The sequence below is a fragment of the Odocoileus virginianus genome, unplaced genomic scaffold (assembly GCF_023699985.2).
Source record: "Odocoileus virginianus isolate 20LAN1187 ecotype Illinois unplaced genomic scaffold, Ovbor_1.2 Unplaced_Scaffold_1, whole genome shotgun sequence".
Classification (NCBI taxonomy): domain Eukaryota; kingdom Metazoa; phylum Chordata; class Mammalia; order Artiodactyla; family Cervidae; genus Odocoileus; species Odocoileus virginianus.
The window spans coordinates 566887-586360 of record NW_027224263.1 but is presented as its reverse complement, the minus strand read 5'-3'; the positions used below and the strand labels follow the sequence as shown (position 1 = coordinate 586360).

Sequence of the window (19474 nt, the reverse complement as noted above, 5' to 3'; positions counted from 1 at the left end):
AGTCTTTTACATTAATGAAATTTTTACTGAGGTAATTGTGGATTCACATATAACATAAGAAATAGTATAGGTAATGAAGAAATAATGTAGAGTTCCTATTTCTTGTTACCTAGTTTTCCCCAGTATTAACATCTTACAAAACACTAGTACTATATCACAACTGGGATATTAATATCAATAAAATCTGTCTTGTTCAGATTTCCACAGTTATACTTGTGCCTGTGTGTGTTTAGTCATAAACAACTTTATATCCACAACCATAGTCAAAATGCAGAATAATTCTATCACCACAAGAATTCCTCATATTCCTCTTTTATTGCCACACCCACTTCTAATCCCCCTAATCGCTGCTCCCCAGTTCTTGGCAACCACTAATCTAGTCTCCATTTCTAAAATTTTGCCATTTTATAATACTATATAAAATGAAATCATATAGCATGTAAAATTTAGGGGCTGACTTTTTATCATTCAGCTTAGTTCCCCAGAGATTCATCTAACTTGCTATGTATATTGATATCAATGATTTGATCCTTTTAGTTGCTCAGTCATTTTCCATGGTTTGGATGTACTACAATTTGTTTACCCATTTACCTGTTATAGTACATCTTAGATGTTCTCAGTTTGGGGCTACTTATGAGTAAAGCTTCTGTGAATGTTTATGTACAGAGTCTTATGTGAACATAAGTTTTCATTTCTCTGGGATAGATGCCCAAGAGTGCAGTTGCTAGGTCATGTGATAGTTGAGTGTTTAATTTTATAAGAAACTGATACACTGTTTTTCAGAGAGACTGTACCTTTTTTACATGCCCACCAGTGATGTATGAGTGATCTAATTTGTCTGTGTCCTAAACATTTGGTATTTTCACTATTTTTTTTCCTTTTAGCCATTCTGATAGATGTGTAGTGATATCATTGAAATTTTAATTTGCATTTTCCTAATGACTAGTGATGTTGAACATCTTTTTCATGTACTTATTTGTCATGAGCATATCCTTTTTGATGAAATGTCAGTTTTCATCTTTTGTCCATTTTCTAATTGGATTTTTAAAAATTTATTGCAATTGTTATTTGTAATGACATAGAGCATGTAACAACCCAAATATCCATCAATAGGAGCATGCATAAATAAGTTGATGTTATATTTGTTCAGTGGGATATTGTACAAGTATTTAAAAATTTACATGAACAAACTTGACTTACATCAACGTAGGTTAATTTTAAAAACATAATGTGTGAAATGTGCAAGTTGAAGAATTATGTGTAGAATATAATATCTATTGTATTGAATATAAAAGTCTTCTGAATCACATTGTGTAATTTTTATGAAGATATACATATTCAGCAAAATATAGTATCATTGATGGCAATATTTAACCACAAATCCAAGTCTGTGTTTATGGCAGGAGAGGTAAGAGGTATATGGTATGATTTTGGGGAGTTACACAAAGGGCATCAACTCTAGCTGGAATCTCATTTTATTAAAAACAGGAAAAGAAATAAAGTTATCAGGGTAAGATAAAATAAACCTTCATGTGGGACATATCCATATTTATTATATCATTAGTTTTTTACTATGTGTCATTAAAATATTTTAAAATAAGAAAGCACTTTTTAAAAATAATAAATTAATGCCAATATGTAACAATATATTTCAACTTTATATTTGTTTATTTATTTAGAACATTATGAAGCTTGATTAGATGATTCATTTGGTTACTGAGAATTATATATTGTTGGTTACTATTTTTTTTTAACTTTTTATTTTGTATTGGGGTATAGCTGATTAACAATGTTGTGATAGTTTCAGGTGAACAGCAAAGGGACTCAGCCATACATATACATGTATCCATTCTCCCCCAAACCCCCCTCCCATCCAGGCTGCCACATAACATTGAGCAGAGTTCCATGTGCTATACAGTAGGTCCTTGTTGGTTATCCATAACTGGATTTTTTACCTGTTGTTTTGAGAGGTTATTGTGTATTCCAGCTACTACTAGTCCTTTGGTAGCTATGTGGTTTGCAGATATTTTCTCCTACTTTGTAGCTTGTCTATTCTCAACAGAGTTGTTCATAGGACAAAAGTTTTACAATTAAGTCCAGTTTATCAGTTTTACCTTTTATGAATCATGTTTTTGGTGTCAAGTCTGAGAGCTTTTTGTGTAGTCCTATATCCCCCCCATTTTCTACTGTTTTTGTCCTACAAGTTTTATTGTTTTATATTTTACATTTAAGGCTTTTGAGTTAATTTTTGTATAAGGTGAGAAGTTTAGATCAACTTTTTTTCCATTTATGGAAGTTTTTCCCTTATCAAATTGTTTTCTGGAATCACTGTTCCATAGATCTATGTCTTTCCCTCCACCAATGCCACACTCTCTTCATTATTGTAAGCCTTTCCCATATAAGCCTTAATATCTTGGAGACTGATTTCTCCCACTTTATTTTTCTCCATCAAGGTTGTTTTAGCTATTTTAATTTGTTTGCATTTCCATAAAAGTTTGCTGGGCTGTGATTTGATAGGGATTACATTAAATTTATATCATTATGAGCTACCAAGGGCTTCCTTGGTGGCAAAAGGTGGCTCAGATGGTAAAGAATCTGCCTGCAATGCAGGAGACCTGAGTTCTATCCCTGGGTTGGGAAGGTCCCCTGGAGGAGGGTATGGCAACTCATTCCAGTATTCTTGCCTGGAGAATCCCATGGACAGAGGAGCCTGGTGGGCTACAGTCCATGGGGTCTCAAAGAGTCGGACACAACTGAGTGACTTCACTTCACTTCACTTCAAGTAAGGTAAAGAAAACGTCTGTCCCTAAACAGAATGGAACTAGCTGGAAGCAGTTTTACCAGAACCTTTTTTGGGGAAGTCATTTTTAAGAAATATTTTAAACACACAAATATGCTATCTTAAACAATAGCTGTTTAAAGATATAGGCCTGTGCAAACATCACACCATCCACTTTTAGAACATTTCCATTACTTCTAAAAGTTCTCTCTAGCTTATTTGTGGTTAATCCCCATTCCTACTCTGAACCCTAAGCAGCTACTTATTTACTTTCTGTCTTTATTGATTTGCCTTTTCTGGAGAGTTTAATTAAATGGAATCATATTATATGTGGCCTTTTCTGTCTGACCTAATGTTTTCCAGGTTCATCTGTGTTGTAACATATATCTGTATTGTATTGCTCTTCATTGCTGTGTAGTATTCCAGTGTATGTACATATCATATCTTGTTTGTCCATTCATCAGTTGTTTGACATTTGTGTTTTGTCTTCCAAATATAATTTTAGCTCTTAGATTTAACCAGTAGTCTACCTTGTTCATAGTTAGAGGTAGGAGTTCAACTTCATTTCCATGTAGACATGCAGTTGTCCTTGTATTATCTGTTGAAGAGTATGCTTCCCCTATTGAATTATCTTGGCACCTTTGTTAAAAATGAATTGACCATAAATATAAGATTTTTTCTGGACATTTATTTCTGTTCTGTTGATCTCTGTGGCTATCCTATGATAATACCATACTGTCTTGATTACGGTAGCTTTGTAATAAGTTTTAAAACTGGGTGATATAATTCCTGCAATTTATTATTCTATTTCAGATTATTTTAGCTGTTTTGGGTCCTTTGTCTTTTCATGTAAGTTTTAAAGCTTGTTTATTTCTAAAAAAAAATAGCCCACTTTAATTTTCATAGGCATTGCATTGATTTTGTAGATCAATTTGTGGAGAATTGACATCTTAAAACTATTGAGTCTTTCAGTCCATGAACATGGAATATCTTTTCATTTTTTTTAGATCTTGTTAGTTTCTCTTAGCAGTGATTTATAGTTTTTAGTGTACAAGTCTTATAGTTCATTTGCTGTCTATTCCTAAATTTATCTTTAGTTTATTTATTCCTGGGTGTTTTAATTCCTTTTTATGCTCTTGTGAATAGAGTTGTTTTATTAATTTCAATTTCATATTGTTCAGTACAGTTCCTTTGTAAATAATGGCAAATGTGTATGGCTTATTTCCCATCAAATTTCAACTATTACTAGCATTTTACTTCTAGTATGGCATATAATTTAATAGGCCTGCAGCAGTAAAAGAATCTGCCTGCAATCCAGGAGGCACAGGAGACTCAGGTTCGATCCCCGGGTTGAAAAGATCCCCTGGAGGAGGAAGCAGCTACCCACTCCAGTGTTCTTGCCTGGGAAACCCCATGGACAGAAGAGCCTGGTGGGCTAGTCTATAGGATCGCAAAGAGTTGGACACCACTCTAGTGGCTTAGCATGCACACATGCAGGGACTAATCACTGATGCACAGTTAAGTGCCTAGGTGCAGTTTTTGCCCTTAAAGAATGACACTTCTGAAAAATATGAAGTATGGTAATACAGAAATAGTTTTGAGAATTCAATTTGAAAACATGACAAAATATTTATGGTAAAGCTCTCTTAATAATGCTGACTTGTGTTTCTCAACATTTCATTGATTTTTAAAAGTGTTTATAAATTTACTCCTTTGCATTTAATATATATCAATCAGCAAATTAAGTAGATTGTGCTTATGTTGACACTTCTGGCCTCAAGTTAATGATTTGTTATAGTGCCCATTTGTGCTTTTATCACATTGAAAAATGTTATTTAGGGGGAAAAATTGTACCCTGCAGCTTGTTATTTCAACAGAAAGGAGATGTTTTTTCCAGATTATTTTCCTAGCCTTTCAGTAGACAACCATCATTTAAATCACTTGTTCTTAAAAGATGTGATCTTATAGTGCCTGTATGTCATAGGATAAAATGAGATATTATACTTCAAAAACTCTATAACATCTGTTCTTTTCCAATTGGCTGAAGAAAATTATAAAGTGTAGTGCTCTACATTTTTTAGTTTTTCTCTTGTAAAATTTTTCTTAAATTTTTGGGCCCAGTTATTGCTTATCAACCAGTGAGCATTAATGAACACTAAAAAAATGACCACATTTATTTATACACATTAATAGAAAAACTCAGATTATCACACTTACTTCAACAGCTTATTTTTATTACAGAAAGTTATTGTTTTATATTGTAAAACTAATGATATTTTGTGTTGCTGTGCTCTGAGCAAATTTAAGGACCACCAAGTTAAATTAATCATTAGAATGAAATAGAAATATGAAGCTACTCAGTGTACTAATTTGCTTATAGGCAGCAAAGATCTACACATTCAATTTCATGGCACTTTTAGGCTGTAATGAGTAAAAAGCAGTTAACACTTCTCTTCAGCAAAACATAAATATCAGGATACACCATAATTCCCATGAAAGCTAAGGAGAGAAAATCAAGAACACTTTTATCCAGTAGTTTCCTACCAGATAGACACATGTTTTTCTCTTCTTTTAATACTTAACACTATTAAAATTGACATGTAAAGTTTTATCAATCATATGTTGAAGGGAGAATTAAGTTATTATGTTCCTGGGATATTTCTACCTCTGAGTAATGCTGTGTGCCTTTCCCCTTATAGACATGCTGCAGAGGAAGGTAGAAGAGGTAACACAAATTCTAGAGGATCGTCATTGCAAGGAGGAAGAATGCAACGTCAAGATGGCTTTTGATTAACCCTATTTTGAGCATGTTGTTTTTGGATTATACACTACCTTCAAATTTTGAAGGTGTTCATTAGAATAGTATTTACAGCTACTATTCCCTCTTCGGTGACAATGAAGTATGCATGTATTTTTTTTCCACTTAAATATTGTGCTATTTGAAAATGATTCTGTAGTTTGGCTTTTAGTATTAGCAAATCAGAACTTTATCAGCTCTTCTGTCTAGGCAGCAACCTCTTTGATGTTGACGCTGTGTGTATAATTCATGGCTTACTCTCCCAGATTCCATATCTTACTGCCAGTATGCATTGTCCTTTTCACTCTAGCCAGATCATAGATAAATGTTTGCCAAAAAATAGATGCCAGCCAGTCTTTACTGGGTGCTTGTTAACATTCAGCATATAGTGTTAGCTACTGTGAAGTCTCTCTCCTCAAAGGCACTTACTGTCTCCTTTGAGATACAATTAATGCCTTCTGTATGAAAATAGTATAGACAATACAAGAAATTGTGTTATGAATTACAGAAAGTATGCTATAGAAATTCAGAGAAGTGGGACTTCCCTAGTGATCCAGTGGCTCAGTCTCTGTCCTCCCAGTGCAAGGGGCCCAGGTTTGAACCCTGGTCAGGGAACTAGATCCCACATGCTACAGCTAAGTTCACATGCCACAACTAAAGAGTTCACATGCCACAATTGAAAGTCCTTGCATGCCACAACTAAAGATCCTGCCTGCTTTAACTAAGGCCCAGCTCAGCCAAATAAATAAATAAATAAATAAAAATATTAAAAGAATTTCAGAGAAGGGAGGAAAAGTTAGAGTGGGTTTAGGGCTTGAATTAGGCTATTTTTAAAGGGTATGGTTCAGGCAGTTTATTTTTAATGTGCAGATAATCTGGCATTTTACTTGATTTTAGCATGTGATTAATATTTGTGGGGTTTGTGTACTTATTTGTTTTTCAAGAAAAAGCCTTGTTCTTAGCTTCTGATTTCTTGTGATTCATGTTTTACCTAAGTCATAAATAAAGGCGATGCTCTGAAAAATAAAATAAACTACTTAAAAAGTTTTTGAGTGACTAGTGCTAGTTGCTTGTCATTACTGTGCTGAACTTCTATTGTACTGACTGAACATGACCATCCTGAGGGAGACATATTATGGAAAGAAAATATTTTTGAAATGAGTATTAGCGATTTACATCACCTTATGAGTAAGCCAAATATCAATACTTACATGGCCTCTTTTTTTTTCCTACCCACACTTCTCAAAGTAGCAGCTTCTAATCAGGTAATTTTTTATTACCTCTCAAAATTATAGAATATGAAAAAAATTCAGAGGCCATTTAATTTTATGGATGATTTCTGTAGGTAAACAGCTTTTGAGTATAATCTTGAGTAATCTTTAATGTTTGAGTACAATATTATCACTACTGTACCCTAGATAAAGACATTTTCTGTATTTTTTTTTTTTTTTTTGCAATTCAACTCTTGTAGTCTGTGAATACGTTGTTTCACATTCAGTAAAGAGAACATAATATATAGAAGAAAACACTGGGTTTATTCTTGTTCCTGCTTAATTAACTGGACAGATAGTTTCATTTGGAGAATTATCTTTTGTCTGCAACATAATAGAGTTGGACCATATGAAAGTTCTCCCAACTGGAATAAACTAGTTTCCACTTCTCTCAAGTTTTGTGGTTCCTTATATCTTTTCACTACCAATACATGCTTACTATAAAACTTCCTCAGTAAAATAAAGAGGGGACTATAGTTTTCCTGTTGACCTTGCATTGAGAGGTCTAATATTTTTTTTTCCAGGACATAAAAGAGGCAAGTGAATGGCAAGTGACTTCTAGATCAATGCAGTTACACTGTAAGTTTACTGGTGGATCTCTGTACTGTTTGGAGCCTTAGACTAAATTGTCTTTAAGGTTACTTCTGACTGTGGTTCTAACATGTATCTAAAAGACGTGGCTTCCCTGATAGCTCAGTTGGTAAAGAATCTGCCTGCAATGCAGGAGACCCCAGTTCGATTCCTGGGTCAGGAAGATCCGCTGGAGAAGGGATAGGCTACCCACTCCAGTATTCTTGGGCTTCCCTGTGGCTCAGCTGGTAAAGAATCTGCCTGCAATGCGGGAGACCTGGGTTCGATCCCTGGGTTGGGAAGATCCTTTGGAGAAGGGAAAGGCTACCCTACCCACTCCAGTATTCTGGCTTAGAGAATTCCATGAACTATATAGTCCATGGGGTTGCAAAGAGTCAGACATGACTGAGTGACTTATACTTTCACTTTTTCACTGACTGTGGTTCTAATGTGTCTAAAAGATGTGACATTATTGAGCAGACATGAATTACAAGATCAGAAATAACCTATTCATGCCAGTAATTTTAAGTCTACATTTTTGTTAGGTACTGGATTCTTGAGACCCCTCCACCCCCCAACCCCCCATTGTTAAAGACCAGCTGTATTAGCTGAAGGAGAATTCTTAAATTTGTCATGCTGACACTTTCCCAGTGCTTATCTACTTTTTTTTTGTCCTTTGAAAAAGATGCTATATTTGTTCTCTCTATAATAGCATTTATGCTATCTAATTTGGAGAATTTGAAAGACATGCACAATTGTTTACTCTTAATATTAGATGAGTGATGTTCTCCCTCTTCAAGAGAAGGTTTTTGGTTTTAGCATCCTCTTTTATATCTGGAAATTATAATTGCTTCATAATATATTCATCAAAAGTGTGTTGTGAACAAAGCACCTAAAAAGGACAAAGCCTGAAAATATGTCTATGTTAAGGAGGAACTTCTAGCTTAATTAAACTAACCTTGTTAAATTGTCAGAAAGACAAATGAGGCATATTTTTCAGCTTGTCATAAATTCTTCTGGGGTGAATTTGTGAAATTACCTCATGATAAGATCTCTGTGCCCATGAATAACATCTAGAAATCTCAAAGCTTTTTATGTACTGTCCGATAGCCTTATGAATTGGGGAGAAGATGCTGTGGGAAATGGAATAGCTATTATTCCACAGTTAATAAATTTGGCAGAGCTAGAAAAATAGCCCAGTTTTCCTTCTAGTGCAATTTTATAAATGTTTGTCCCTTGGTACCTACCACTAAACTGGCTACAATTATACACAAGTACATAGAGCACTTCCTTACGACCTTGCTTTCTAGTAATTCCACCCCGTATATGTCTTTTTAGCCATTCATTCTCCACTCATCCCACCTAGTGGATTTGTAATATAGTGTGTATCACTTCAGTACCAATAGGATATATGTTTTATTAGAAGTTGCGTACAAGTCTGGTGTGGTGGTCAGTATAGTATTTGTTCCACCCTTTGCCACCTTCCCAGGGGAAAAACACACTAGCAACCTTGGTGTATTTTTCCATTTCGTCGTTTATCACTGTGTCAACTGGACAGTTTGGTTGAGCAGCAGATTTCAGCACAACCACCAAATAGAATTTACCTGGTGTGGACTATGATATAACCCACACTGTTTTTGCTTAGATTCTGACTCTGTTCTGTGCCAAAGCCACAAAAGGGCATGTTAGAGCTGTATCCATTCACCTGTGTGCTTCAGAAGCACAGTTGTTTGCATATACCATGTTTTGCTTGGTGGATCAGACAGCAGTAAAGAATCTGCCTGTAATGCAGGAGACCAGGATTTGATCCCTGGGTCAAGAAGATCCCCTGGAGAAGGGAATGGCTACCCACTCCAGTATTCTTGCTTGGAGAATCCCATGGATATAGGAGCCTGGCAGGCTACAGTCCATGGGGTCACAAAGAGTTGGACATGACTGAGCGACTAATACACAAGGCCAGGTTTTGGATAACTCTAGTACTTTCCATGGCAGTCTCATCTTTTAGAAATTCTCAGGATAGGAAGTATGTCTTCCTTTTCCACAAGGTATTCTACTGCATATACAAGCAAACACACACAAGATAGGTTGCCTAGTACAGAATTCTGTATTCCTCCACTTAGTTTTAGTGTTTACATCATATATAACTGGTATATTTGTCACAGCTAATGAACCTTACTATTAACTAAGGTGCATACTTTGTGCATATTTCCTTATTTTTTATTTAGGGCTCTTTTTCTGTTCCAGAATCCCATCCAGGATACCACATTACATTTAGTTATCATGTCCCTTTGATTCCTTTAGCTGTGACAAGGACTTTTAATGGTTTGGTGACCTCGACAATTTGGAGGTGTAGAAGTCAGGTATTTTATAGTCCATGTACTTTGAAATTTACAAGACACTTATGACTGAGATTAAACGTTTTTCTTTTCATATACTTAAGGACATAGTGGAGAAGGAAATGGCAACCCACTCCAGTATTCTTGCCTGGAAAATCCCACGGAGAGGAGCCTGGCAGGGTACAGTCCAAAGTGCAAGAATTTGACACGACTCAGCAGCTAAACCACCACCGCCAAGGATATATGTGTTTTCATTTCTAGAAACTAGGAGCCCATTATCTTAACTAGTATGCTCTATCAGTCTCTTGAGTCATCTTAATTATCAATAAAAATATTCATGGGCTTGAATATATGTGGTTGTCTGATTGTCAGGAAGTACAATGTCTTGTAAGCCTCTGTTAGAGATAGAGGAGAACCATTGGTGCTAGTGATGTGGTCACTCTCTGATCTCTCTGGCTACACTGCAGAGGGTGGACCAGAGATTCGACTGGAAATAGCAAGTAGGCAGGATGTGGGATAAGAAGTCCTTGAAAGCAGAAGCAGGGTTGATAGGGACACATTCAAGGAAAATTAGAAGGGCCAAGATCTGGTGATACTGGATGAGAGAGTTAAGAAGTCAAAGGCGACTCCTAGGTTTATGAGCTGGATATTTTGGGTGTTATAGTTAACCTATACGAGAAATCCAAGAGAACTATTCGGGCAATTTACAATATACCGTTTGCTCAGTACGGGCTTTCGATTTGTAGCTCCGCAAGACTACAATTCCCAGAGCACTGCACTCCACCACAATCCCCTTCGAGTCGGCCGCGCAGAGTTCTGGGACTTGAAGTCCGCGGCCTGTTTTACCCAAGTTAGATCTAGGGGCCTGTGGAAACATGAAGAGGTAAGGGATTGTCTGAGAACAGACGGCGAAGGGCGCTCTGTTCTACCTTTTGACTTTTCAAATGGCTTTTGTTACTTTGGGTTTGGGGTATGTCACGTTCTGGGGATAGGGTTTCGTGTGAGCGGGAAGACAGAGGAGGAGGGAAAAGGGGAGACGGGCTGGACAGGCCTGTGGGGCGAAGTTCAGGAAGGGCCGCCGCCGCTGCCGGTCCCTGTAGGGATGCCCTCCTGGCACAGGCACCTAGGCAACGGCGCTGGCCCCGGGACAGATGCTCTGGCTCCTTCCTGTTTCAGACCGACCCACTCAGGTAAAAGGGTCTTGACCGATTGATGAAACCAGTCTGTGCCGTAGAAACCTGGGCCAGATCCTTCCTGTCCCGCCGGACCTCCTCTCCATCCTCAGAAATGGGCTCAGGGTGGGCGCGTTTATGTGCAGTGTTTGTGTTTATAGCGGACTTTTTCGGGCTGAGAGACCGTGTAATACTTTCAGACCTGAAAGTAAGCAAGTGATACTTTGTTTCTACAAATTTGGAAGCAAAGTACCAAACCCGTATCCATCTATTGTAAGAAAAGAAAGGCACCGCTGCGAGCAGTTCCCCCTACCGGTTCTGCAGGAAATGGCAGCTTTAACGTGGCTGATCTTTGTTGAAAGCCTGCGCTTGCAATCGATTACTGACGGTACACGAAACCTTTTTAAGGCTCCTTATCAAATTAGTTTTGTATTCATTCTGCAAGTAGAATAATCACTGGAATAGGGCGATGCATTTAAATTCTTACAGGTACGATGTTCTCCTGCACCGTTAGTTTCTGCATCTTTTTAAAAAATGTAGTTTCTGATTTTCCCTGCTTCAAAATGCCTTTTAAAAATTGTTTATAATATCTCTCATACATGCAAAATTATGAATATAATAGAGTCGTCGTCACTGCAATAGAACATTATCAGTATCAGAAGTCTGCTTGTGTGCTCCTGAGTGTTTCTCTTCCCTCCCCAAGAGGATCACTATCCAGTATTTTGCCTTAATCATTTCTTTGCTTTTTTCTTTTTAAATAGTTTTGCCACATATGAATTTATATCTAAACAAAATGTCGCTAGTGTTATTCCATTTTCAACTCTATATAGACACATATTGTATGAATTTTTCTGGCGCTATTTTCACTCTACATTTCTTTTTGAAATTTATGTGTACTGATGTATTTAGCTATGATTTATTCATTTCAAAGCCACCTCAAATTTAGCAAGAACTTTCAGAATTCTAAATAATGAGAAAATATTAAGATACTTGAAAGGGATTTTTTTAAAACCCTGGGCCTATGTATCTTTTAAAATTTCCCAAAGTTGTTATGTTTCTAGAGTGTGGGAATTTTCCTTATAATTATGAGAGATACATCTTCTAGGTCTCATCATAACCCCAATACTAAAGGGCTAAGAGGGGTATTTAGTATTTATTTTCCTCATTGAGTTAACTCACTTTGCTTTTTCCTTTTAAAATCTGTTCTTGCACACTTAAATGGTCCTGCTATTTTTTTTATGCTCAGAGTTTTTCATTATTTAGCATTACCTAGATATCCACACAGTAGTGCTTAAGCTATAAAATGTTATGATCCCCTTCACCTTTGCTTCTATACTCTCTCCTTTGGTGATCTCCTCTCTCACAACTCCAGATCCTGACAATACAGATGACTCAAGATTTCCATGCACAGCCTCAGACTCTCATCTGTACAACACTTCTCTCTCTCACTTTCCTTCTAGCCAATATCACCTTCTGTCACCTCAGGCTCAGTATGTCTTTGAAGCATTCCTGATACTTAATGCTGGTATTTCAATTGTAATAGTTAGTTGACTCAACATGGCTAAAATGAGAATGACTTCCCTTTCCCAAACCATTTACTCCATCTGGAACTTCCTCTTTAGTTCATTGGTCCCATCGCTCAGTTACACAGCTTGAAATTTGGGGTTATTTTTCACTTCTTCCTTACCCCTATGTTCAAAAGGCATTTCTCATTTAAGCCTTCCTTTCCATTGTCGCTATTAGCACTCCACTTTGAACTTTCTTCACCTCACATTTGATAAATTATATAGTTTCCTAACTAGTTCTTCTGGTTTTGTTCTTACTAATCCATAAAGCTTATTATAACCACATTCATTTTCCTAAACCATCACTTATACCATGACACTTAACTGCCTAATAAATTGCCTTCTAATACCTGTACATTAAGGTTGAGACCATTTAGTTGGTGTATTTAAGGCCATTCACAGTCTAACTATCCCTCCAACAGGATCTCCCAAGGTTGCCATACATGTATGCCAGATAAATTTCTTATTATCCCCCAGAACATACTTCTGTCCCTTCATGCTCTCTCTCCCTATTCTTTCCTTCATCACACAGAGTCCTTCAAATGCCAGTGTAAGAATTACCTTTCCAAAGTCTTCATTTACTCCCTTGCCCCCCAGTTATTTCTTCTGTGAACTCCTACTGGTTTGGTATATGCTTCTTTATATCTTTCTTCTCTTTTTTCTTTCTCTCTCCTCCTCTCTGTCACTCTCTCCCTCTCTCCTGCTCTGCCCTCACCCCCAGGCATCTGCATACAACACATCCATATATATTACTTTTCCCTAAATAAATTGCAAGCTTCTTAATGAGAGGGACTGTGTCTTGCATATCTTTGACTCCATCAGTACCCAGCAGAGTGCATTCATTGTGTATAAACAAGTACTTAGTTAATGTTTGTGGAATGAGTGATAAACGGCAACAAATAGAGAAGTATCTTTGAACAAATGGGATCCCTAATGGTAGATAATATAGCTAAAGAATATATTTGAGATTCAGTGTCTCTTCTACTTTCCATATATATCCTTGTATCTATTCCAGGGTAAATAGCTGTGTCAAGAGTGATGAGCATGTCCTGGAGGAGCTGGAAACAGAAGGGGAGAGGCAGCTGAAAAGCCTCCTTCAGCATCAACTTGATACCTCTGTCTCCATTGAGGAGTAGGTATTGATTTTGAAAAAGAGTATCATAGACCCTCAGCTCCAGGTGACAGATACCTCTTTAAGTCTGGGTGGAAGATTCTCTCTCACCCCCCTTTCCTTGGCAGATTTCTACTGATTAGGCAGGGTTTTACTTCTGTGTCTCTTCTAGGAAGCCTTCCATATCCCACTCTGTCTGGGCTGAGTACCATTCCTGTGTCTTCCTTTAACATTCATAGTACTTATAATCCAGTAGTGTTATTGCCTGCTTACTTGCCTCTCTTCTACAGCTCCTTGCGCAAAGCAGAAACTGTTGTCTTTTTTACTGTTAAATCCTCAGTACCTGGCACAGTATCTGATGCATAGTAAGTACTCAGTAAATAAATATTTGATTCAGTCATTTGTTAGTCCTGGACTACTGGTGGAATTCCATATCATTGTAGTAGTTCTTTAACCTAGAAATAGGATGTAAGAGAGAAATTGCCCCTGAGTTTCATTGTGCCTTCTAATGGCAAGCCCCATTTCTATGCATTGTGGTAACTTGAAGATGTTCTTACTCTCTTCCTGCTTGTTTTGCAGATGTGTATCTAAGAAAGAGAGCTTTGCTCCTGGTACTATGTATAAGCCCTTTGGGAAGGAAGCAGCTGGGACTATGACTTTGTCCCAGTTCCAGACACTGCATGAGAAGGACCAGGAGACTGCTTCTCTCAGGGAACTGGGGCTTAATGAAACAGAAATCTTGATTTGGAAGAGCCATGTTTCAGGTGAAAAGGTGAGTGGGGCAATTTTTTTTCTGGAGAATAAAATGGACAGTTTCTTCATTTGATACTGAGAACCTGTTCATTTTGCGTTCTCACAACACTGAGCTTTGTGTCTAAATCTTCTTTGGTTTTTAAGGTAAGGACGTTGGTAAAAGAGAAGCTGCTCCTTGACTTGTTTTTTTTTTTTTAACAAATGGGATTTAATTTTTTAAATTTTACTTATTTTTGGCTGTGCCACGTGGCTTGTGGAATCTTAGTTCCCCAACCAGGGATTGAACCTGTACCCTCAGCAGTAAAAGCACAGAGTCCTAACCACTGGACCACCAGGGAATCCCCGCTCCTTGACTTCCTAGCTGATGTATATATAAATGACCGTTTTGGGGCCCTGATCATTTTCTTTCGTGTTTAAGGCATCAGATTGTCACTTTCAGGGTGGGTCCTCTGTGATATATGCCGTCTCATTTCTCCAATTTCAGAGGACGAGACTTAGGGCAACCCCTGAAGCAATACAGAACCGTCTTCAAGATATTGAGGAAAGAATCTCAGAGCGTCAGCGCATCCTTTGCCTGCCACAGAGATTTGCAAAGAGCAAACAGCTGACCCGGCGAGAAATGGAAATAGAAAATTCTTTATTTCAGGGAGCTGATCGTCACTCTTTCCTCAAGGCCCTTTATTACCAAGGTATGTGATCACCACTGACTTGATACACTCTTTCACTGGCAGAAAGACTTAACATCAGGACCTTAACTATGAAGAGTTAGTGGAGGGAGTGGGGGAAAGATGAACTATCACTACTCTTGAGGAATGTATATATAGTCCCATGAGAAAGACAAATATGTACCCAGTTAGTTGCAGTACACCCTGGAAATTGCTATTGTAGAGGTGTGAATAAAATGCTGAGGGGACCTAAGACACAGAGCATCTAAGTCTAGTTGGGGGAGTCAGGAGTTTATATTTGTACTTGTACCAAGTCTTGATGGATCAACAGGCATTTGTCAGTAAATAGTGGGAAGAGGGCATTATAGATAGTAGGTGAGTAGGAACAAGATTGTGAAAGAACCTGATGTGTCTAGGGAACAGTGAAAAGTTCATTGTGGCAGGATGTGTAGGACATGGTGAGGACTGGCAAAAGATGACACTGGAAAAGGTAGGTGAGGCTAGATTGTGAAGGGTCCTGAGGTGGAACTATTAATTAGCACAAAATATACAGATAAATGTGTGTCTTAGCCAGAAAGAGTGGATTTAACAGAGAAGTTTTGCTAGGCACTGTGGAAGGTATGCAGAAGTTTAAGAAATGACTTCTTGACTTTGTGCCAGTTGGAATCTAGTTGGAGAGAGAAGTGCACAGCATTTAGTAACAAGACTAGATACAGTTGTTAAATGCTGTAGGAGTTCAGAGAAGGGAAAGGTCACTGTGCATTGATGTGACTAAAGACGGCCTCTCAGAGGAGATAAGATTTAAATATTCTTCTAACACTACCAAGTCTTCAGAAAGGAGAGGGAGGGTCATTTCACTTGTAGCAGATGTCATGAACTAAGTCATGTTTGGAGATATTGTGAGAGACAAAGTTAAAAAGATAGCTAAAATTTTTGAACTTTATTTGGCAAGTAGTATAGACCTACATGGAGTTAGTTATTCAGTTAGTCATTTTGGGTATAGTTAAGGTCTTTGAACCAGGAGTAACATGATAAAAGCAGTATCTGAACTTGATGAATCTGGCGGCCAGTAAATCAAATACATGAGCAGGAGAACTGGAAGCAGGGAAAACAGTTTAGGAGTAATCACAGTCATTTCTTCAGGAAGAGCTGCACTAGGATGATGGCAAAGAAACTGGAAAGAGAAGTAGGTATGGTTATAAGAGACATTACAAAAGAACAATTGGTAAAACTTGTTGACTGAGAATGAAGGTCAGTAGAGAGGCCAGTGTCAAAGATAACCCAGGTGTTTCGAGGCTGTGTGACTTAACAGTTGGCGAAATTAAGAAAACCTTTATGGGGAAATTTTGAGGAAAGATGATGAGTTTGATTTTAAACAGGTTAAATTTGTGAGACTGCAGGATCATCCAGTGCAGATACTGAGGAGGCTGTTGGAAATGTAGCAGTGTAGCTCCAGGGAGAGGGCAGAACTAGATTCATAGAATCAGGACTCCTCTATGCTTAGACAATAAAGTCAATAGAATGAGTGAATGGTTTGTTAGAGACAGAGAGACCATAGACATGCAAGAGCAGTGGTGAAGGAAGGAATGAAGAAACAGCTTTTGTGGAGAGACATTATAGCTTGCTGATCAAGAACATGGGCTGTGGAGACAGACTGCTGGGAACATCCTGGCTCCCCCACTTATTATCTAAAGATGTGGGGCAAGTTACAATACTGTGTTTGATTTCCTTCAAGAGAATATTAATAGTAGCTATATTGTAGGGTTGTTAGGATTAAGAGAGGTAATACATGTAAATCACTTAAAGCAGTACCTGGTATTTGGGGTGGGTGGGTAGTGTATGAATCTGTTCTGTTTCCTATCTTTGAAACTCCTTGCTTTACACCTTCACAGCATACCACAAAAAGACAAGTGCAGACAAGTACATGACCTCAATGAAGAGGAAGATAAAATTAGGCACAAAAGGCAAGTCGAGAGTTTTCTTACAGTGTTAGATTTAGGAATGTAACCTAGGGTCCCAGACTTCTAAGTTGAGTTCTTATTTAATTTCATATTCAGTATATGACAATGTTTATAGGACATGATCCACAGGGAACATATTATCCTGATACAGAATATTAAAGAGAGGGGTTAGAAGTTTAAAGCTTTAACATTTAGTGTTGTTGATTTTTTTCTCTATACCTTTTAAGTTATTGTACGAGACATAAAATGACCTTAATGTCTTTTTGATCGTATTTCATAATCCTGAATATTTTTAATCAGTAAAGTATAACTATTGATGATGATATAGTAGCTAATATTTTACTTTATTTTTGAAATGAACTTACAATAAAATTGCCTGTTTATTTGGGGGGAGGTGTATGTACAATTCTGTGAATTGTAAGTCATGTTAATCACAGAGATTCATGTAACCACCACCACAATCAGGATAGAGAACAGCTCCATCACCCTCAAACTCCTTCATACTATCCATTGAAGTCACTCCCAATTCCACCCGTAATCTCTGGCAATCAATCACTGATCTATTCTCCATCACTGTGATTTTGTCTTTTAGAGAATGTCATACAAATAGAATCATACGAAATGTAATCTTTTGAGAGTGACTTCTTTCATGCAGTGTAGTGCCTTTGAGATTCATCCAAGTTGTATGTATCAATAGTTCATTTTTGCTGAGTAGCATTCTATTGTATGAATGTTTCAAAGTTTGTCTATCCACTCACCCATTCAAGTGCATTTGGGCTGTTTCCAGGTTATGGTGATTATGAATAATACTGATATGAATATTCTTGTACAGGCTTTTGTGTGAACATAAAATTTCTATCTAGGAGTGGGATTACTGGGTCATATGGTAAGTGTTTGTTTAACTTTATAAGAAACTGCCAAACCATTTTCAAGAGTGGCTGAACCATGTTGCATTTTCACCAGCAATGTATGACAGTTCCAATTGCTCTACATCTTTGTCAGCATTTGGTATTGTTGGTATTTATTTTAGTTATTCTAATAGCTGTGAAGTGGTATCTCATTGTAGTTTTAATTTGCATTTCCTTAATGGCTAATGATATTAAACATCTTTTCATATGCTTATGTGCCATCCTTATATCCTATTTGCTGAAGTGTCTGTTCAAATCTTTTGCTGTTTTTCATTGAGTTGTTTATTTTTTCCTGTTGACTTTTGAGAGTTCTTTATATAGTCAAAACACAATTCTCTGTTGGATATATGATTTACAAATATTTTATCCCAGTGTGCAGCTTGTCTTTTCATTCTCTTAACAGTGTCTTCTGCAAAGCAAGCTCTCTTTTATTGTGGTAAAATATACCTAACATAAAATTGACCATTCTAACTATTTTTTAAGTGTACAGTTCTGTGGCATTAAGTATATTCACATTGTTCAGCCATCATCACCATCCATCTCCAGAACTTTTTCATCTTCCCAAACTGAAACTCTGTACCCATTAAACACTAACTCCCCATTCTCCTCTTGCCTTATCTTCTACCAACCACCATTCTGCTCTCTCTCTCTATGAATCTGACTATTCTAGGTACTTCATACAAATGGAATCATACAGTATTTGTCTTTTTGTGTCTGGCTTATTTCACTTAGCATCCATATTGTAGCATGTATCAGGATTTCCTCCCTTTTTAAGGCTAAATAATATTTTATTGTATGTATCTACTACATTTTGTTGATCCATTCATCTGTCAGTGGACACTTATGTTGTTTCTACCTTTTGGCTATTGTGAATAATGCTGCTATGAACATGGATGTGCAACAGTCTGTTCCAGTCCCTACTTTCATTCTTTTGAATTTGTTAAGTGGAATTGCTGGATTATATGGTAATTCTATGTTTATTCTTTTGAAGAACCACTATACTGTTTGCCATAGAGACTATACTGTTTTAAATTCATGCCAGCAATGTACAAGGATGTCTTCTGCCCGTTTTTAAATGGGTTGTTGTTGTTAAGTTGCAGGAGTTCTTTATATATTCTGGATATTAATCCCTGATCAGATACATGATTTGCAAATATTTTCTCCTATTTGTGGGTTATCTTTTTACTGTTTTGGTATCCTTTGATGCACAAAAGTTTTTATTTTTGATAAAGTCAAGTTTGTCTATTTTTTGTTCCCTGTGCTTTTGTTGTTATATCCAGTAAATCTTGCCAAGTCTAATGTCATAAACCGTTTTTCCTATGTTATCTTCAAAAAGTTTTATAGATTTGGCTCTTATGTTTAGGTCTTTGATCCATTTTGAGTTAACTTCATATATAAGGGGTCCAACTTCATTTTTTGCATGTTTGATATCCAGCTTTTCCGGTACTACTTGTTGAAATGACTACCTTTCCTCATTGAATGATCTTGGCACACTCTCTGAAAATCATTTGAGTGTAAATGAAAGAGTATATTTCCAGACTCTCCATTCTATTCCATTGGTATATATGTCTGTCTTTATGTTAGTA

General features: G+C 37.0%; 2 protein-coding genes across 10 annotated transcripts in view; both read left to right on the top strand.

Moving 5' to 3' along the window:
- NUP62CL (nucleoporin 62 C-terminal like) overlaps positions 1 to 6623 on the top strand; it is a 75498-nt gene extending 68875 nt beyond the window's left edge. For 5 of the 7 annotated variants that reach the window (XM_070462170.1, XM_070462171.1, XM_070462166.1 and 2 more), the window contains 2 exons: positions 3593 to 3628; positions 5479 to 6623. In XM_070462170.1, coding sequence (XP_070318271.1) covers positions 3593 to 3628; positions 5479 to 5573 — 131 coding nt within the window. In that variant the 3' untranslated portion in view covers positions 5574 to 6623. The remainder of the gene's footprint in view (positions 1 to 3592; positions 3629 to 5478) is intronic. The other 2 variants (XM_070462173.1, XM_070462167.1) reach the window with 1 other exon arrangement.
- A 3946-nt stretch (positions 6624 to 10569) lies between these two features.
- The window catches only part of RBM41 (RNA binding motif protein 41), a 78114-nt gene continuing 69209 nt past the window's right edge, over positions 10570 to 19474 (top strand). Inside the window, exons 1-6 of one of the 3 annotated variants that reach the window (XM_070462197.1) lie at positions 10570 to 10636; positions 13506 to 13622; positions 14181 to 14373; positions 14839 to 15043; positions 16912 to 16983; positions 17813 to 17866. In XM_070462197.1, coding sequence (XP_070318298.1) covers positions 10629 to 10636; positions 13506 to 13622; positions 14181 to 14373; positions 14839 to 15043; positions 16912 to 16983; positions 17813 to 17866 — 649 coding nt within the window. In that variant the 5' untranslated portion in view covers positions 10570 to 10628. The remainder of the gene's footprint in view (positions 10637 to 13505; positions 13623 to 14180; positions 14374 to 14838; positions 15044 to 16911; positions 16984 to 17812; positions 17867 to 19474) is intronic. The other 2 variants (XM_070462198.1, XM_070462199.1) reach the window with 2 other exon arrangements.